Below are 21,681 nucleotides of genomic sequence, written 5' to 3'. Positions count from 1 at the left end.
ACCATTTTCTTTTCGGAGGAAACAAGACAAGTGAGGAAAAAGGATGAAGTTTTTTTGTTTTGTGGCGTTTACTGCAACATTTCTATTGTCGGCGTCAGGTAACGATTGCATTTTGTTTGGTTTAGTGCAGGGGTTCTTAAACTTTTTCTATCGCGGACCCTTATTTTTTTTTGCTTTGCGTGGAACACGGCAGGCCAAAAAATTTAAAAAAATTACCTCATAGATTGACGTCACCATACAAATAGGCTTTCTGCCAATTTCGGTCCAAAAATGTGAAAGTGTAATGGAGTCTACATTCAGTGCAAAACCGTTTTAATTTTAGTAAATGTTATTTTCAAAACTGAATACTTCTTAAATATACATCACTATTTCTTTTAGGCCTTCATGAACCCCCTAAAACTAGTTGAAGGGTCCATGGCCCCGGTTTTCTGGTACTGTGTTTTGAAGTAGTTAAAAAGTATAAACTACTTGGGCGCTTTCATTTGAGTGCAAAAAAAACAGGCGTATTTGACGTAGATTTTTTTATTTTAGCTTTAAAATGCTGGACGTGCGTCAATGCGAAGACCAATGAAGAGTGCAACACACAAGGTGTACTGAAAAACTGTCTGGCTAATCAGGTAGGTCCTCTTTGATAAAAACTTTTATTTTAAAGCTTTAACGACAATGTATTTTATCGCGTGTTTGAGCAAGGATTTTGGATTTCTTGTAAAATATAAAAATAAGTCTTAGTCGCCACAGAGACAATAATCAAACCATGTATGTTTTTGCAGCAAGCATGCCAGAACGAGGTTAGGACCGTCGGCATACAAAACTTCCTTATTACCAAGAATTGCAAGCAGGCTGAAGCTTGTGACAATAACTTCAAACAGGCAAGTTTTGCAAGAAATCGTCCAAAAAGGGTCCTCTTTCAAATCTCCTATCTTAATCGCTGTCCATAATAATCGACTGAAAACTTTTAAAGACAAACTTTTACCAGAAATCATTTCCTATAATCGCGAGACAACAAAAGTTTATAACCCCGCTGCGAACTTTTTGGGACGTTTCTCTTAAAAACTTTGGTTAATGATTTTCTACATTTCTGTAAAGATCCCAACAAATGATTTTGTAAATTTAAGCACGTAGCTTGTATGCACAAATGCACAGGAAACTTTTGGCAGAAACTTGAAAAACAAATTGCCATCCGTCGGTGCTAGATGTACGACTTAACTATAAGTTTAACTGTAGAGTCGAGTAACCGATATGTCGTCAATGCGTATTCATTAAAAACGTTTTTATGTGCAGAACATGCTCCCTGCTTGGTATCCAACCCAGTGTAACATCAAAAGCCAAAGCACAGTGTGCCGATGTTGCTGCAACACGGATGGGTGCAACGCTCCGATGCTGGGTTGCCTTGGCAGTAAGTGACAAGTAACTGTGTTGTACTGGGTTTGACCTTGGCGAAATGAGTCGACCTTGGCGAAATGAGTAAGTGTTTAAGCTATAGACGATGGATTAAATGGTTAGTTGCCACATGGATACATTTTGCTGTAAACTTCCAAATTATTTAATAACATCCAAGTTAAGCTCGCAACTTGAACAGTAATTGAATTCAAGTCGTAATTTCATCGGAATAAGGCCTGAAATAAGGCATAACGTTTGATGAAAATTAAACTTATATTTTGTCATATTTTTTTGGCGAACTTCAGAGGTTAGCGTAAGCCTAGATAACCTTGGTTAACGAGGCATTTGTTGTTTTAAAATAACGCTAAGTTTGTAATTTTTAACAAGAAAAACAGTTGTGCATATTCGTCCAGATATGCCATTTAAAACTGCAAATAAACCGCGTGATTACAGAACTAGTATGCAAATATCGAAGTCCTGCGTGGCTGACCGCCGCGCGTCACAACTGCCAAAACTGATTAAACCGGTTCTGCAATGAACAAGCTATTCTCTGTCTAAGATACCGTTTCTTTGGTCACTTTAAGCACAGTTTGTGAAGATATCTATAATAATTAAAACGCGATCCCACAAGGCAACCGGGTGACTTCAAAATCTCCAACAGTGCTAAGCACGGCTCAGTCGGCTCACGTTCCAAATTGTTTTTCGTATTATTTGCGTAAATTGCGTAAATTTTATCCCAACCCTTCTTGACATCAGTGCACCCCCCGAAAAAGAATACCTCATTCATTTAAAACAAACATACTTTGGCCATTTCAAAGGCGTTTTTAACTATTAGCCGCATTTAACAATTTTTTTCAAAGAAATTATTGTTCTGTGCACAGGACTTCACACTATATTGTTCATAGGTTGCTGTGTGCCATGAGCGCACTTAAAAAAAATACCGCATTCGTTTAAAACAAACAACTTTAGTGACTTTAAAAGCGTTTGTGACTATTAGCCGCATTTTGACCAACACGTGCTTTACAGAATAGACAACAATTTTTTTCATAGAGAATAGGCTATTGTTCTGTGCACTTTACAGTATTTTGTCTACAGGTTGCTCCGCGCGTGTTAATCCCATACACGGGCGAGTGGTGTGCTCGGATGGAAACAACGACTTGAGCTCCTGTACTTACTCCTGCTCGCCTGGCTATTTTCTCGTGGGAGAAATCAGTTCGACGTGTAATGTGATCGACGACGTCGCCTCGTGGAGTTTCCCTCCTCCGATTTGTCAATGTGAGTAAATTTTTTTCTTGCGTTTCGATTCGATGCTAAAGCTTCTGGACGCTTTGATGCGAGTTTGTATATTCAGGGTGTCCAACACAAACATGCCGGCGTGCCAATTTTTAACCTATAACTTCCTCCTGTGCCAAAGTTTAATTATATAATTCTTTTCTAATAATAAAGGTTTTTTTTTCAAATAATAAAATACTGCAACTAAATGTCCGTCGTTGAACTGACTTTTATATTCTGAATAAAGAATGGCAATTTATTGTATAAAAAATTCGAATTTGGCTGAATAGCAAATTAACTAATTTAGGGGGGCTTGCATGCCATTTTTTTATAGCTCGCTTGACACATTTGGCACGCGTGCCGCTTGTTGAACACCCCTCGTATATATGAATTGATCAGTTGTAATTTTACCCTTGTCGTTCTACAATCAATAACAGCCAGCTGATTTGTTTATTGGAAGAAATAGACTGCGACCAAGTAGGATATTCAAAGCCCCTGCAAGATGGAAACGTTATAAACACCGTCTTTTATATTCCTATTTTTCCTAAAAACTTGGCCGAGTTACTTAAGAAAGTTTGTTCATGTTAGATAAAATGTGACGGGTTGCCCGAGTAACTTATAGTATAAGTAGCACTGTTAAACAAAAGACCATACTCAAGAAGTTAGTGTATAATCATTTTTTTTTGTAATATTTAGGCAAAGTACCCTTTTTCGTGCAAACTTACCAATGCATTTTTAATGTGTAGCGACGCAATGCCCGCCGCAAATACCACCAACGAATGGAGGAGTTTCTTGCACGAACGGAGACGACGTTGGAAGCACTTGCACTTACACATGTGATCCATCATACGTCATGATCGGACCAGACACCACATTATGCCGTGAGCGTTAATTATATAAGAGTTTGGTTTTCGAATCATTCGTCTTATGCGCCGTGCCTTACCAGGCCTATATAACAGGACAAGTCGCGACGCCAAGAAAAATACTATCTGACTATACTGTCGCAATGCATCGCAAAAATTATTATTAGCGCCACAAAAAGCAGTGTTGTAAAGACTTAAGTCAAGTCATGTCGCTGTTTTCAAATGACTTGACTTGACTGGTTTTCGTAAAAAGACTTGACTTGATTTCAGTCTTTGGGACGAAATTGACTTGGACTGAAATCATAAAGTCAAATGATTTTGAAATTAAGTATTTTCGTTTAAGATTTTGTTATCAAATTGAGCTATTTATATCAATTTCTACAAGTAAAATGATTAAATTGCTTCATTTTGTTTTTTTTTGCTATTTTTATTTAAGTTAAATCTTATAATAATTGGACGACCTAATCGGAGCAGAAAATTTTAATTTTTTATTGTTCTTTATATTGGTCGCTCATATTGAAGTTGACTTGCTCTAATAATAACTTCTGGGGCTTGACTCGGCAACTGACGACTTACTAGTTAAAAAACTGATGACTTATTAGACTAGAACTAGTTATCTTTTGTATTTGTTTTTCACTTGACTTGGACTTGAGTTATTCCACAAATGACTTGACTATAGGGCTCAAGTTATTTCAAAATTGACTTAACTGGGAGTTGAGTCATTTAAAAATGACTTGTTTACAACACTAATGAAATTAAAAAAAAACTACCGACACATGCAAAACTTCGTAACTTTTACAGAGGACGACCTGACTTGGAGTAACCCAGTGGCAACGTGTATTCTTGTCGTCTGTCTTCCACCGCAAGAGAACTCCTTGGTCAACGGCAATGTTGACTGCTCCGATGGCGATTTGCTAAGCAGCGTTTGCAGGTGACAAAGGAATACTACTACTTCAATGAACGCTTTGGGGATACGACAATTATCATGTCACTTGCAAATATAAAGATAGGATGTGATTCCTAGTATCCCGATAACACGAAATATAAAATGGTTGGCTGGCCGTCAAGTTGATACAGATTAATAAATTAGATCTATAATTCATAGATATGCTACGTGCAGAAGTATAGGCTGTTTGGTTATAAAACATTGTGCCAACATTGAGTCGCAATTATCTTTCCTAATTGCAAAAAGCACGTTTTATGAAGCGATCGGTGTGACGTTCACTATTCCAGTGAGGGCAAAAAGTAAGAAAATTGTTATTTCAACATTATTCTTGTACGATAGTTATTCCTGCAGCGACGGGTACAACCTTGTGGGCGACATTACGCGAACATGCGTAGCCGACTCAACCGGGATTGCTGGAGAGTGGACAGGCACTAGTCCGGAATGCGTTCGTGAGTATTTACTTGGTTAGCCACGAAGAGGCCTGCGCCAATCCAAAGGTCAGCTAAGGCTCTCTAAACTGTAGTTTAACCAGACCAAGGGCGCCCTGCGTATCATAGCACATTCGAAAATAATTCTTGGAGAAAATTGAACCATATAAAGGCGTTGCTTCCGCCTTACGCGAAATCTTTGAAATGTAGATTTTGTATTGAAAGCAGCAACCCTCGAACTTTTAATATAAACGATCTGTGCGGTCTTCTTATTTCTTAATAACGTCACGTTTAGATGTAACTTGCATCGAAATTTTTCAATGTTACTTTATGCATCACGCTATGACGTAACTGTGTGACGTCATTCCTGATTTTTCCAATGCCCGTTCACAAGCAAAATTACTAGTTTTTTAGCTAAAGAAGCTAATTTTAACTAGAGCGGCCAGGTTAAAAATGTACCCTTAGTTGGTTATAACAAGAGGATTTATTTTTCCTATTTCATCTCAGCCGATGTTTGTCTACCACCGCTGGAGGCGCCAGACAACGGAGACGTAGTTTGTACAGATTCGAACAACTACCTCAGCGATTGCTATTTCACATGTGCTGATGGTTACGGTCTGTCTTCTCCTGGAGTATTGGGATGTCGCTATTTCGAGGGAGCAGTGGATTGGGCGCCGCAAACAGTGCCAACTTGCATACGTGAGATTACGCTTTTAAACTTAAGCGTGGAAACCATAGCCAAATAAATATTTCATCTATAGGGGAAGCAGTTGAAAACAGAAATCATGCAACTATTTAGCAAAATTGAATAACGGGATTGAAACAGAATAATTAAGCCCCAATTAAATCAAATAATTTGTTTAAAAATAAGTTTGGTAATTTCTTTCAAGGCAACGTATTTGTGAAACTCGTTCGTCAATAAATCTTCTAAATTTCATAGAACCAGTAAACAAAACCAGTTGCCTATAAGATAGAAAAAGAGAAATGGTATATTTTGACAATTATGTAGTTTGCTAAAGACAGCATTTTGTTCGTTTTCCAGGCATCACTTGTGAACCGCCCGCACCGGCACCAGCGGATGGATCTGTGGTTTGCACCAACGAGAACTTTGAAAACAGCGTTTGCACATATTCTTGCGACAACGGGTACGTTGTGCAAGGTGGTTCGGAGGTCACCTGCTTGTTTGCCACGAGTACAAGTACTCTGGGAAGATGGGATCGCGCATTCCCAACGTGTGCACGTAAGTACAGGCCAAATAAGGTTAAGCGACATGGTTTGAGACTTTAACATGTTGCGGCATCTTTAACTGATCAACCTTATGGAGCGGCTAGCCGACATCTTGTTCTCGTAAGATAAAGCACCTTATATACAGTGAGGTAATGATTTAAGTCAATGACTTGACTTAAGTGCGCTTAAATCACTGTTTTCAAATGGCTTGACTTGACTTAAGTAATTTGGAAAAAAATGACTTGACTTGACGTAACTAAAGTATTTTGGTAATATGACTTGACTTGACTTAAGTCATTAGGGAAAGAGGCTTGACATAATTAAAGTCTTTCGGTAAAATGATTTGACTTTACTTTAATTAAGTCTGGACAAATGACTCGGGTTGAAATAAAGTGTTTCATTAAGCATGTATTTTTATGAAAATGGGTTATATATCTTAATTTTTTTGCATAAAACAAACAGCTTTGCTAAACTTTTTCTCAGTGCGCAAGGCAATGTCAAGTAACAGCATTAGCATAAAAAATAATACTGAAGTTCTCAAAATGGTGAAAACGTTCCATTCTGATTAAAAACAAACAGCAAGTTGACATCTTTTTATCCTAACAATCGGCCTAATTAACCTAATTTTACTAAAAATATTTAATTAAAGCACAGTCAAGTCAAGTCATTGAAAAACAGCGACTTAACGCACTTGAATCAAGTCATTGACTTAAGTCGTTTCAACACTGAACAATAATTAGTTCGTTTCGTTTCAGGGTGCATGGATTATAGTGAAAAAAAGGTCACACGTATTATTCTGAACACCAACTGAACGAACACTTTTAGTTTAACTTATTTACCTTAATTAACACCGGAAATGAATAGGCTTAAAATAAGTGGGGTGAATGTAATAAGGAAGACAAGGTGCTATGTCTTAAACGCCATTTGCCGAATACTGTTATGACTTGGCATATGTGGTTTGCTGCAGAATCAAAACATAACCTTTGTCTCGTGTTTACTAAGCTAAAGCGTTAAAGTAGTGATAATAATTTACGCTTTACAGCCATTACCTGTCAACCCGAACAAGAGGCACCTGCCAACGGCACAGTCGATTGCACTAACAGCAACTTCATGGACAGCGTTTGCACTTTCACGTGCAATCTTGCACACGCTCTGGTTGGCTCGCCAGCAACAACCTGCCTTTCAGCAGGAGACGATCAACCGATTGGAATCTGGTCCGACAACACGCCACGGACCTGCGTCAGTAGGCATAAGTTCCAATAGTTTGTTTACACCAGACGAAAGACTTCTATTATTGATAGTATGATGTAAATCTAACATATAGTCTTTTATTTTGTATTTCTTTTCCGTACCTATATAACCTCGCTAACGCATTCTCGTTTTAATTATTACTAACCCTGGTGAGGTCAGCTGGTATCTGCTGCTGAAACGTCGGTTTATGCTTCGTTTACACCAGAAGAGCGATTTCAATCTAATGATATTAATATTTTAATCTAACATAGTCTTTTATTTTATACTTTTTCAATATATAACCTCGCTAACGCATTCTCGTTTTCAACCCTGGTGAGGTCAGCTGGTATCTGCTGCCGAAACGTCGGTTTATAACTTACTTTACCCCGGAAGAGCGATTTCGCTATACTGATATGATGCCTGCCGGAGCAAATTCCATATTAAGACTTCGAATACATTACGACGCTAAAACCTATAGGGGCAGTTTGCTTAAAATCTGATTGTAGCACAGTATTTATTAGGTCATCAAGCGAAAGCCATTTTTCTGATTTGGCTTACGTTAGACTGCGCTTTTCGTCAGCTTGATTTAATGACTTACTGCACTAGGGAACTTGTTGACACAATCCAAGCTAAGGTGTACTACAACCATAAGACCGAAATATAAACAACATTAATGTCGGACAAACCTACTTCGGAATAAGGTCGGAATGAGATCTAAATGGCCAGAAACAGGCCTATACAACATTTTACCTAACCACAAACACCCCACCTAAGTACAACACCAACTGCCCTAATAAATAGTTTGTTTACATTTTGCGGCACCCCCACTAGAATTTTCGTTGAGTGTTTTACTGAAATGTCACTATAAATAGAACTGGAACAACACAATCAACTTAAAATATAAAGGAAAATGTCATTTGAAATAATGATCTCAAATCGTACAAAAGTAGTTGTATCAAAAAGCTTACCAATCGAGCAAACATCAGATTCAAACTTCAAATGAAAAAAAACTTCAAATACCTATCGTCACCTTTCAGCATTAGAAATGGGACACCAGGGCGCCGCGGCACCCCGGTTGAGAACCACTGCTTTACCTGACCAAACGCCTTTGTTTTGCTTGGCTCAGCTATCAGGTGCAACCCCGAGCAAGTGGCGCCGGCGAACGGCAGCGTTCAATGCTCCAACGGCAACTACCTGGCCAGCGCGTGCGAGTTTTCCTGCAACGCCGGTTACAGTCCCAACGGAATCACGACCATGGTTTGCGAGGATGACGGCAACAGCGACCCGTTGGGTGAATGGTCGAGCCCCAATCCTCCCACCTGCGACGGTTAGTTATTTATTATAAATTGTTAAAACATTAAAAAAAACTTTCTAATGATTTTATTTGGCAAAATCGCAAAATTTTCAACTATTTTATGCCTGAAAGGTCAAACAATCTCTGGAGGGTGAGATTACTTGCTTGTTAAAATCTTGATGCTTCATGTTGGGTATTTTGCACAATATTTGTGCCAAACAATTTAACTTTGATGCAGGCAAATGGTATTTCACAAAATATTTCGTTCTCTTTTTTAAATGCCCGCAAAGGCGATGGCTTGTGTTCCGGCTCGGCGACCTGGTTCAAAAATTGAACCACAAAAATACTGTGATGCGTTTTGGAACCAAAAAATAGCTGGCATCAAGTTCTCAATGTTTTTTTTCCCTATTGCTATCAATTAAACGTGCTAAACCGCAAATGCAAATATGTTTCTCGGCTGGACACCATGACTATCACCTTTCAAAAAAATTGCACTTGTTACTCAAGTTAAGTAAGTGGCGTGTTGTTCGCCCTTATAGTATGCAATTGTGTTTTCAAATTAAAGGCGCCTATCATGTTTCCACATTTTTGTTAGTGTCCACACTCACAGCCATGAGCCCTGCATCAACTCAGATGCAACCTCTGCCAATTAAGTTACTAGTTAATTTATTGTTTATACGGTTTGCACAAATGTTACGTCTTTGTAATTTGGCGATCGTATCGTGGCACCAATATCAAACTTTTAAAATAAGCTATCAACCCATTGTATGTTTTGTTGCGCTTGTGTAGATTTTAACGTGGTTTAGGTCTATGAAGCTCTTATACATCGAGTTATGTACTCATATTTTGCAAACCTCCTTCTAACATACCGTAACATTCTGCAATCTTTTATCAATGAAAGCAAAGTTGTGGCGCTTCGAGCGCTTAAACTGACTCAGTTGAATATTTGCAACTCGACCACGGATTCGCTTCTAGCGACTGTGAAATTCATGACCAGGATCAAACCAGAGTTGCCCGAACAAATTTTCAATCTTTATTTTGCAGCAATCGTGTGCGTGCCGCCGCAGTCAGACCCAGCCAACGGCGACGTGTCTTGCACAAATGAGAACTTCCTCGACAGCGCTTGCACTTTCAGTTGCAACCCAGGCTATATATTAGATGGGCTCGACACAACAACTTGCGTCCTAGTCGGAGATAACCCTCTGTGGGACTTACCTGCGCCAAGTTGTATCGGTATATTTATTTTTTGAATACGTTCGTCTTCTTATTCACCAATGTGGGTTTGAAAAGGGCAAATGTGAACTTTATTTTACAGTAGTTCTGATTTCAAGCGAGAGCTATACTAATTAAGCATTTATACTAATCTCGGTACAGCAATACCCAAAGATTTGACCCGAATAGCATATAACGTTGAACAAACATTGCCAACTATATTGTTAATGTCATATGAGACATCTATACCCAAAGTATTGATCGAAAATATGTGTAAACTTGGTCATTCTGGACTGATAAAGCGCATGCTTTACAAACATGGTACAAAGTAATACACTCAGAAATAAAAAATTGGATGTTATTTAGGTGTTTATTACAAATTGAAAACCAATCAGTAACCGGACTATGCATTAGAGATTAGACCAGCGGTTCTCATCCAGTGGGCCATGGCTCACTGGTGGGCGATAAGAACATTTCAGGTGGGCCACAGACCAATTAAAAAAAAAATAGATTTAGTTTAATTTGTGTCACTATATTTAGTTTTACAGGAGTAATGGCTTGGAGAGGAATAATAAGGAATGAAAACGCATTGTTTAGCCGCAAGTATCTCACTAATGCACGGTTGAATAAATAATCTGTTTTGAAATATGTTCTGCTGTGTTTTGTTCTAAACCTATTTTACAGTTTTTCCTTTTATAAAATTATGAGGCCACAGATAATCCTTTTCCAACGTAAATGGGCCACGGAAGAAAAAAGGTTGAGAACCACTGGATTAGACTGAAGCTTTAATCGCAACATATGGCATGGCGTATTTTTTTTTTATATAATAATCTATAACAATTTATCATCCTACTCAACCTTACTGTGAACCTGCAAACAATTTCAACGTACCGCTTTCTTTTAAAACGGTCAGCAAATGAATTTTCGTTTAAGTTGAGACGTGTTTCGTGATTGCGAACCCGCAAAACGGAGTGGTGACCTGCACGAATGCGAACAACGACTTGAGCGTGTGCGACTTCGAGTGCGATCCCGGGCACATTTTGGTCGGAAACTCTCAAACAGTTTGCCGTGACTTCGGGGGAACCGGGCGATGGGATGCAGCGTTTCCGATATGCGAAGGTACATTTTCCTTTCCTTTCCTATTTTAATTTTTTTCATATATACATGTAACCTGTCAGTTTATTGATATACATCAGGTTGTCCATTGATCAGACAAGAATAAACTCAGGCAGCACAAGTAGTGAAGTTATAGTATGTGTTTGTCCGTATAGGGTACCAGCTTGTATCAATATGCTTTATCATACCGGTTACCTGACGGCTTTGGCATGTCGAAAAATACTGGTCACGTTATTATAGTAACTGTTGTACACCTGAGAAACAATACAATTGTTGTTGGTGGCCAAGCGTATTATGACTTAACAAATTGAACTTCATCGCTGGCTTGGAATGTAGGCTAACAGAAGTTTGTCCTTTTACGCAGCAATTTTGTAAAGGTTGATTATTTTTCGTTTTAAAAGTGCAAAATAAGTCACAGAAAAAAGGGTGCACCGTAATGTTTGTTCCTGTGACTTTTTGAAGTCTTTAGTTTTTTTTCTTTCAGTCGATCGCAATCAAACAGAAGTTTGCAACCCTTGATAAACAAATTCCATAAAATAATTTTACTGCTGAATATCTTTGTTAAAGGTAGTGTTTGTTTGGTTAGTGACCTTGTTGAAATATTGTTCTAAAAAGAGCAACCTAAAGTTATCTTGTTTTCATGAGTTAAAAACTCCACTGATTCTATCCCACGCTAAACTTGTTTAATCTTGGCTTTTCAGCGCTTTTGTGTCCAGCACAAGAGGCTCCTGAAAATGGAGGAGTTTCCTGCACAGACGACAACAATGTCGGCAGCCTTTGTAGTTTTTCGTGCTTACCTGGTTACAGTATGACCGGAGCTAGTAGCACAACCTGTCGTAAGTATACAACACATAGCGTTACTGAACTAAAAAGCAAAACCGGACACTGTTATTTCGAAAAAATCTTTACAAAAAGAAATGTTGTAGGCGTAAAAAAACGTATGAAAACAAGTGAAACGCTGAAAAATTGTGTTTTTATATCAACGACTCTGGTCAGACTCTAACGTGATGAAACACGGTTGTGCGAAATTTCCCCAACTTAATACTACCATCTTTTTCAACCGTGCCAATTGCTTTCAGCATTTAAGTATGAAACATCCGACGTTTAACCAAGATTGGTAAAAAAAATATATTTTACCTTTGTTTGCCTTGCCAGTATAACAATGGAGCCCAAAGTAGGCAAACGGTTTAATTCCAATAGTATGACCATGTATTGGCGAGTAGTCGCGTAATATGCATTACGACCATGCGCAACACAATAATGTTTAGAAACTCGTGACTAGAGCAGACTTGGACTACTAGATTTATTTTAGCTATTAACAATTAAATTAGAATTAAAATTAAAGCATTTTAGTTTTTCTAAATTAGATTAAAATTAGAATTAGATCGTTTTAAGTTTTCTGAAATTAGATTAGAATTACACATCGAATTCTTAAAATATGAAGTTTTAACTAGAATTTGAACTAGAATCACATTTAATTATTTAAAAACAATTTAATTTAATCGCAATTTATTCTTAAAAGAACGTGAAATGGTAGTTATGTGTGTGCTAATTTTTTATGCCTTTTTGTGTTTTTTAGACTGTAAAAATGCATACAAGACGTTCCAACCAAAAAATTTTAATTGAAATTCTGTGTTTAAGCTGAGAAACTAAAAATGCTGTTGGACAAAGTAGCATTTTTGGTAAAATCCGAATTAGATTAGAATTAGAATTAGCCGCATTTTGCTAATGAATTAACAAGCTAGAAGTTGGACTAGAGCACGCGACTCAGGGGCCGCGGGCAATCTTTGGCAGTAGAACCGCGTGATCACTTCATGTTATTATCATTAAAGCAAATCGCATGATCGACAAAAAGATTTACTTGCACACAGAGAATGACCAAACTTGGAGCAACCCTCGCCCGACCTGCCATGCAATCGTTTGTCTCCCAGCACAAGGAGCTATCCTAAACGGCAATGTAAGCTGCTCAGACGGAAACGGACTGACCAGCGTGTGCAGGTGAACATTTCCTTGACATATCTCGGACTAACGATTACAATCTTACGATGACACCTACTTTAAAAACAGTGTTTTTTTAAAGTGTAGTATTAGGTTAGTTCAGAAAATTCAAATGGTAAAAAATTATGTCAGCGGGATCACACATATAATTACTTTAATACACTTTTATTTTACAAATAAATAAAAGTTAAAAATGTTCCGTCGCCCGAGCTTAACTCTTCAACCGGGTATATTCTATTCTATACCTAAGCGTATCCCAGGATTTTGAGCCTAAAGCGCTGAACTGAAAAATTGCAATTTAAACCTAATAAAAGCAGACTTTTTCCGGTTTCGCGCGAACGCCTTCCCTCACTGAATGTAATTCGTCTCGATTCCTTCAGCATACGTGCATACGAGTTTGCCGAAAACTGCAAGTTCTCAAGGTTTTTTGTTTTGTGGCCTCAGGTTGTGATATAAAGATGTGACGACATCTCCCTTTTTTTTCATGTCTCCCTCTACTTGTAGGGTATACGAAATATTAAAAGCTTGTAACACAACGGGGAAAAAGGTTAAAGAGAAATGTGCTAGAGACATAAATTTCATAAAGACAACATTCAATTTAATCAGCGTGTATTGAGGTCCAGATAATTAGTAGAATTGTTATAAAAAAATCCTAAATTTCTATAACTAACAATTAATCACAAGGTAAATATATGACAAAAACAAATATTTCTCTGTTTGTATGAGATTGTTTACTTTTTGTTTTCGCACTTATTTATAAAAAAAAAGGTTATAACGTAAATGAAAAAATGTCATAGCTTAAATGTCGTTATGCGCTGTTCAGCTTTCTGACAAAGTATGCATGGCCGTTTGTTTGTTTTAGTTTCTCGTGCGTGGACGGCTACGTTTTGGTAGGAGACAGCACCCGGGAATGTGAGTTATCTGATGGCGGCGATATTGGGGAATGGACTGGCGAAAGACCAACATGTGAACGTAGGTTTGACCTTACGCAGTTGTAGGTTACAACTTTTTTAGGTGATTTTTCGTTTTGGAATTTAACACAATTGCAGATATAGCAGCACCTGGTGTTTAGCGGATCAGGAAAGATTTTAAAATAACGTTATGTTCTTAAACTGTTCTTTTAAACAGTAATACACTGTTGTTTGAGTTGCAATAAATTTTTGTGATCTGCACCATTTGTTTTTTCTTTTTTGACTTGAGCCGTTGTTTTTAAAGCATCCAGATTGGCCTATATATTCTTTTTTGTTTGAAATCCGTTTTATGTAAGAGAGTCTATTTGCAACTCAACTTAACCCAATTTATTAGGCTACATAGTTTGCTGCAAGATAAAAAAACAAAACAGTGAAAAATAAATGAAATGATGCGAAGGAAATTCGACACCATCACCACAGACTCTTCGAAGTGGGCGTTCTCCTTACGTTACACGACTTACCAAATTGCCGAAAGGTGTCTGTACTGTGTTTACAATCAAACCATTCCCGGGTTGACCTCTTTAAAAAAAAGCATTAGTTCGTTTTAGGGTGCAGGTCAAACTAAAGGCGTTTGATTGGTTCCATTGGTATAAAGCTACAATCAAATACCTTTCTACAAAACTGATATGTCGCAAATTTTAGTTTACAACGACAGGATCACAAAATTCCAAAATAGTTTCTTTCGACTTAAAAAACTCATAATTTGTTACATCTATATTTCGATATGAAGGATGATACCTGGAGTTTGAAGTTAGACTTTCCAACATATTTGCGCCACATTAATTTATAAATGCACACGCACACTCACCAACGTAACAAACCATGCATGGATAAACACATAATAAGTATTTCACAGGCAAATCTTTTCATTGTGGCGGTGAAATCCACGAGTTAAACCTTAAACCAAAAACTATGCTTAAGGCAATAAGGGGCCGTTTACAAATAAATTATTCCGACTAAAAAGCACAACGGTAATTTGCATTTTGTCGCCTGAACAAACACAAGTACACTTTTATTAAGCTTCGCCTAAAAATGCGCTACAAAATATTGGTTGAAAAAAACTTGTTTTTTTGCAGCCGACGTCTGTCTACCACCGCTGGAGGCGCCAGACAACGGAGACGTAGTTTGTACAGATTCGAATAACTACCTTAGCGAGTGCACTTTTACATGTGCTGATGGTTACGGACTGTCTTCTCCCGGAGTATTGCTATGTCGCTATTTCGAAGGAGCAGTCGATTGGGCGCCGCAAACAGTGCCAACTTGCATCCGTGAGATATTGCTGTTAATATTGACATCATGTCTGCTATTTGACAAGATGTTTGACGCAGTTGTATTGCAGACGCAATTCCTAACTATTTTTGTACATGACTAACCCTTGGATAAAAATAACTGACTGAATTCATGTTGCTTAAAAGCGATCAAGTTTAAAACAAAACTGTTCGGAATCTTATTTCTCACACCTCCTAAAAAACATATTAATTTGTTTGTTATGCAAAGACGCCGTGATTATTTTATAGATTATTATTTTTTTACTCTAAACTAGTGATTCTCAAACTGTGATGCTTGGTTTCAGGCTACTTACTTTTCCAAACCAAGCTTAGAAAACACAATAATAATAACTATGCCATACATGGGCCTAATTGTGGGACAAAAGAAAGAAAGTCAAACTCAGGCTCGACCTATACGCGCAAAGTGACATTACGCTAATGTAATTCCAACGTGTTTGCGCTCGTCATCACAAGCTATGATTAGTTGTTCTTTCACATGATTGCATGCTTTCAGTTGAATTATGACTTCATAGTGTTTCGTTGTTCCAATGATGGAATTAAAATAATGCGATTCCTTATTAAAACGGAACCAAACATAGCCGACCTGATAGCAAAAAAGCAAGTGCACCCATTCCATTGATACCATTAAAAACAACGTGTTATTTTGTGTTCATTAGTGTGTATATTTTTAAGGGGACCGTAAGCCTTTTACAAAATTGCTAGGGAACCGTTGCGTAATTTTTTAAACAAAGTTTAGAACCACTGCTCTAAACGGTCTTATTTTTTCCCCAGGCATCACTTGTGAACCGCCCGCACCGGCACCAGCGGATGGATCTGTGGATTGCACCAACGAGAACTTTGAAAACAGCGTTTGCACTTATTCTTGCAACGACGGGTACGTTGTGCAAGGTGGTTCGGAGGTCACCTGCTTTTTTACCGTGAGTTCAAATACTCTGGGAAGATGGGATCGCGTATTCCCAACATGTGCACGTAAGTATAGGCCAAACGAATTTAAGCGATCTGTTTCGAACATGCCCTGAGTTAAAAGCGAATTTTTAAACATGCGAAAAATGCTTTATAACTACATATAGATCCATTTGTAAAGTAACCCACAATCAGCATGAACTTCAAAGTCAACGAAAAATGTTCTGACTGATTTAAAATTAGTGTACTTCATATATATCATAAATATTGGCAACATCCTACATAAACGTTTCTTATTTGTATTTGAACAATAATCCGCTGGTCATTGTTATGTTTGTGTATTGCACGACTGTTTCAACACTATTTTTAGCTGTAGCAATAATAGTGCTAACCAGTGTTTTTTTAAGGTGTTTTGGGGGACCGAAACGGTCCGAAACACTTGCGGTATCTTAAAACTACTTAGCGGTCACCCAAACCAAACCTTAAAAAAAAAAAAAAACCTGGTGCTAACTACCAGGATACTTTTCACTCATAATAAAATATAAAAATAAAATTTTGTACGTGATGTTTCTCTATGAATAACCCTTAATCATAACTGTATGACATATTTTTTTTAATACGTGATAATAAGTTACACGGCGGAAAAAGAAGACCCACAAGAGATAAAATATAGCACATAGTAAGAAGATATACGTTTAAAGCCTGGCCCATTCAACTCGAAATGCTGCGAGAATTTTTCCTAGTGCAATATAGTATTCTGATTTTTTAACTGTTTTACCTTGTTCTTGAACATCAGTAAGGAAGGCAAAGTTTTGGCGTATTTACATCAATAAATCACATGACTTCTTGCAGAAATTAACTGCCAACCAGAACAAGTTGCGCCGTTGAACGGCGGTGTGTCCTGCACAAACTCGAACTACAACGGCAGCGTTTGCACGTTCGGGTGCAATCGCGGCTTTGCAGTTATCGGGGCAAGTGTGCTCACCTGTGACGAAGACAGCGACAATTTTCCGACTTACGGAACCTGGAGTGATGACTCGCCCACTTGCGCAGGTATATATATTAAGGTGTTGTAATGACTTAAGTCAGTGGTTCTCAAACTGGGCTCGCGGTCCTTTTCGGGTCCGCGAAAGAATTTTTTTTTCTAAATCAACACGACGCCCCTGAAGAAGAACATTTTTTTTGTGCAATAAAATTTTCAGGCAACTTACTTTTGCAAACCAAGCTGATAATTATCATTACTAGTCCATTCACGTTATTGCACGCTTTAAGTTGAATTTGTCCATTGTGGTTATAGAGTTGCGTTGTGCTAATTAGAATTACGTTTTTACAGTTTGCTGACTTTAAATTTTTAAATTACAAAAGTCATAAACCCTGTAAAAAAGTGTTTGAGTTGTTGTTTATAATTAAATTACAATGTCGTTATCGATTCGAACAAAAATGTATTAACCACATTAAATTAGCTGAAATTTTTGGAAAGAGTTAGGGCGCTAACCTTTAGTCACACAGTAAACTAGAAAAAATCTTTCAGAATGGTGATATTATGTTTTATTGCTTATTTAGTTTAAAGTAGCAATATTATTTTCTATTGGATGTGCACTCAAGTCACTGTTTTCAAATGAATTGTCTTGACTCAAGTCGTTTGGACTAATGACCTGAGTTGAACTTAAATCATCGAGTCAATGAACTTGGGTTGAAATTGAGCGCTGTCGCTCAACATTTTATAATAACCTATTTATCTCAATTTTGCAAGTAATACGATTTGATTGCTAAATGTTGTTTTTTCGTATGTTTTAGTTGAGGCATTGCTCATATTTCGGAGGTTCGCCACCACGTTTTCAAATGTCTCTATATAGTTGCGCCCTGATGTATAAAATGTTAGGGAACACTGGGTTAGGATAAAGAAGGCTCTCCGTGCAGGGACACATCCAGAACTTTAGGTTGGGATCGGTTTTTCTAAACTTTTTGGCCCCACCCTCCTTTTAAAATTTATCGAAACTCTGGCCCACCCCTCAACGAATAAAATGTTTCATAGCAACAAAGCCAAAATGAAAAACGTTAATTTCGCAATGTAACGCCTTAAAAATTTTGGCAATGCAAACGCTTTAAGTTATTCGATATGAAATAACTTAGCGTCTCCTTATTTTATATTCGCGAATCGTCCGCAGATACAAGTAATTCAAAATCCCTATACCTGTAAAATGCTTTTCGAAGGGATTCCGTGGAATAAAACTGGGCAAAATGACGTATTTCGCTTTTCAAGTTGTAGCTTTTAAGGCTATGGGTCATCCCTTACCATTCTTTTTTTTTGTTTCCTGTGCAGCCATCACATGTATACCAGAACAACAAGATCCGGCAAACGGGACTGTATTCTGCACAAACGACAACCTGATGGATAGCATTTGTTCATTCGCCTGCGTCCAAACACATGCTCTCGTGGGTCCATCTTTCACCATCTGCAATCCAAATGAAAACGCAGGGCCGATCGGGGTATGGTCAAATCCAGAACCACCAGTATGCCTCCGTAAGTATACTTTTACTCAAGCCTGCCTATAGTCATTTTTTTCGAACTAGCTTCGACTCTACAGCATGGTTTTAACACATTTACCTAACTTGCATATACAGAAATACATTGAAAGGTATAGGGTCATATATTTCATCAACCCACAATTCTTGTTTGGAAAATATTCCACCATATGCTATTCTATCTTCACAGGAAGAAATCACAGTTTGCGGCCTTGTCGTTTTTGAATTTAGTTATACGCATGCGCACTTTTGCCCCAAAGTCATCTCGAGTCCAACTCGAGCGAAATAGACCGACTTCATCGAATCCTGAGTCCCGAAACCAGCTTCAAATCAACAGCATCCAATCAACCGATTTACTTAACTTGCATGCACAGGAATCCACTAAAAGGAAGGGTTATGTACACTATCTACCCACAATTATTATTTGGAAAATATCCAGCCATATATGCTATTCCATCTTTACAATTCCTAGTTTCGCAATTTTGGCCTTCGCAACGCGCATGCGTATGCCTCAAGCTCGGAACTCGGGTAGTCTTATACGTGGTCTTAAGGCCCGTTTACACTACAGCTGCACTGAGTTGAGCAAAGCGTAATTTACATTTAAATTCTATTGTGGCGAGCGTTTCAAGCTTTGCTAAACTCAAGCCCCGTGCAGCAGCTGCAGCTAGCTTAAAGTTACGCTTTGGAGCGATTTTCACGCTTTGCTAAACTCAAGCCCGCAGTGCAGCTATTGAAACATGTTACGTTTTGGGGCGATTTTTACGCCCAGCGCAGCTCACTGCAGCTGTAGTGAAAATAATTTCACGCCCAGTGCAGCTCAGCTCCGCTCAGTGCAGCTGTAGTGTAAACGGGCCTTTACTCGAGTTCCGAATCGGACCCCAGCGAAATAAATCGACTTTGTCGAATCCTAAGCCCCGGGTCAGACTTCACCGCCCTAAAAGTAACTGAGATAAGTTCTTCTGATACAATATTTAGTAAAAGCGACTAAAAACATAAACCACTTTTTCTTCGCTTTTTGCAGCTATTTTCTGCCAACCACCACAGGAGAACCCGGTGAATGGTCAAGTGACATGCACGAACGGCAATCTGATCTTCAGCACATGCGAATATTCCTGCAGTGCAGGCTTTGGCTTGGTCGGCGAATCAACGACTGTTTGCACATATGATGGCAACAGTGAATTGATCGGAATTTGGTCCAATCCCACTCCACCAACTTGCGAAGATGTATAAACCTCGTAAAGAGAAACTAATAGTACAGGTCCGTCGCATATAGCTTTAGCTGTGTCAGCGCGCCATGTATTTGTTGCAAGTATAACAGCTTTAGCCTATTTGGAGCAGTATGTTCTAAGCAGTAATGATCGAATCTTAACATTTCGATACCGATACCTTCTATTTTGGATTAAAAAGTATCACGGTAAGATCCGAGATCAAAATACATCACTACTATTATAAAAACAAACAAAATAAACAAACCGTTAACTGTGGATAATTTTATTAATGTCATTAGGCCAGAATTTGCTTTACCGTTTATAATGAATCATTCGAATTAAGGAACTGATGATGCCACTCGGCGAAATATATTTTCCTTTTAAAAAAACGTCTGATCCTGTTTTTACTCATGTTTTTAACTATGAGTTTTACTTGTTAATATACGCGTCAGCGGAGCAGTGATTGACTGGCTATAACCTGCTGCCGATGGTTTTGGATTCTATAAAGATACACCCTATTGTCAATTTTAGATGTGTTCAGTTGTTTACTTAACTTTTTTTCGAAAATATACTTTTGCATAGTATACATCGCTGTGTAGAATCGCAAAACTTGGTTAAAATTATTTTAACTATTTGGTTTTGGGTCGGCACCGATACAACCCTATAGTATCGGACGAGTAGCGATACCACCACTTGACATCGAACATCCAGTTCGATCCAATATTATCAGACATCCTTACACTATTTAGTAAAAAGAAGCATGTCTTCATAAGGTTTATTTTACCATAGTCTTGTAAGCTTTACTTTTAACAGAAGCATTTGTTTTATAGGATTCAGTGGATCCGTCGCTTCAGCAATTATTGTTAACTTTGCAAGGCTATATGCTTCCACCTTCTGGAAACCTTCTGAAATCGAAGAAAGCTAACTCTATATGTAGCAACAAACTATATCTCATCGAGCAGCTTCATTGTAATTCTATTGTACTTAACAATTAAATTTTATAGTTAACGCTGTAAAACTATCTTTATCTAGTCTGTCGCAAAACATTTGTTACGTGCCTCGATCGGTTCCCGTTCGAAGAAACTAACCGGCTTTTGCGCTTGCGAATAAACAATTCTAACATGCAATGAAGCCTCTTGGTGATGTGCGAGCAGCCAATTTTCGTTCAATATAAAGAAAGCTACAAAATGCAGCAAAAACAGCCAAAGCAGAAAAAGTGGTTAAAAATCACGTTAGAAAAGTAATTCCAATAGGTAACAAAGTGGGTCTGCAGGGACGATTCAGGATATAAATGAAACTAATGTAAATTAATAAATGGAATTTTCTTAGATATAAATAGCCATTCTGAGGAATTAAACAGTAAGACTTTTATAAAGCAACAATATCTTGCAATGACTAATTGTATTAAAAGTAATTAAAAGCGACATAAATCAAATACGCAATATTAATTGCCATACTGGACATGACCTAAACTCGTGGGGATAGAGTAGGACTAAACCTGTCACAATAAACACGAGGCTAAACCATCGGTATACGATCTAAATAGCACCTAAAACTTGTAGGGAGAGTTCTTGTTTATGGCGATGGGGCGCCGCAACTCAGGTATAGACGACTGACGTCTATAGTTTGAACGGTGCCATTTGGTCACCGGTCTTCGCCAGTGTTGTAGTGACTTAAGTCTATTGACTCAAAGTATACTTATTGTGTTTAAAGGGGGTTTGTTGGCTACAACGGTTTAACGAAACTCTATACATTTGATTCAATTGATTTAAGACTTTATTGTCCACTTCCTAAGACGCATTCATAAGAACAGAGGCG

The 21,681-nt window shown here is 37.9% G+C and overlaps 1 protein-coding gene across 1 annotated transcript; it reads left to right on the top strand.

The window, feature by feature from the left end:
* LOC146136843 (sushi, von Willebrand factor type A, EGF and pentraxin domain-containing protein 1-like) lies at positions 1-20,990 on the top strand. Its single transcript, XM_083395286.1, has 23 exons — positions 1-98; positions 532-617; positions 771-869; positions 1,282-1,396; positions 2,476-2,655; positions 3,399-3,533; positions 4,317-4,446; positions 4,801-4,910; positions 5,397-5,588; positions 5,932-6,129; positions 7,159-7,359; positions 8,473-8,673; positions 9,685-9,873; positions 10,786-10,971; positions 11,670-11,804; positions 12,840-12,966; positions 13,829-13,938; positions 15,014-15,205; positions 15,998-16,195; positions 16,982-17,182; positions 18,453-18,653; positions 19,677-19,913; positions 20,694-20,990. The coding sequence occupies exons 1-22, from the start codon at positions 44-46 to the stop codon at positions 19,883-19,885; spliced, it is 3,450 nt and encodes a 1,149-aa protein (XP_083251412.1). The 5' UTR covers positions 1-43; the 3' UTR covers positions 19,886-19,913; positions 20,694-20,990.
* The last annotated feature ends 691 nt before the right edge of the window (positions 20,991-21,681 follow it).

The sequence above is a fragment of the Ascidiella aspersa genome, chromosome 8, assembly GCF_963924565.1.
Source record: "Ascidiella aspersa chromosome 8, kaAscAspe10.2, whole genome shotgun sequence".
NCBI classification, from domain to species: domain Eukaryota; kingdom Metazoa; phylum Chordata; class Ascidiacea; order Phlebobranchia; family Ascidiidae; genus Ascidiella; species Ascidiella aspersa.
The sequence above is the reverse complement of the archived record's forward strand: the minus strand, read 5'-3'. Positions and strand labels throughout refer to the sequence as shown.

Bases quoted from the DNA above. Each gene is read 5' to 3' on its own strand.
- LOC146136843 (XM_083395286.1), top strand. From the start codon at position 44: ATGAAGTTTTTTTGTTTTGTGGCGTTTACTGCAACATTTCTATTGTCG. The intron at 10,972-11,669 runs GTACATTTTCCT...TTGGCTTTTCAG, and splicing joins AGCGTTTCCGATATGCGAAG to CGCTTTTGTGTCCAGCACAA. The intron at 18,654-19,676 runs GTAAGTATACTT...CGCTTTTTGCAG, and splicing joins AGAACCACCAGTATGCCTCC to CTATTTTCTGCCAACCACCA.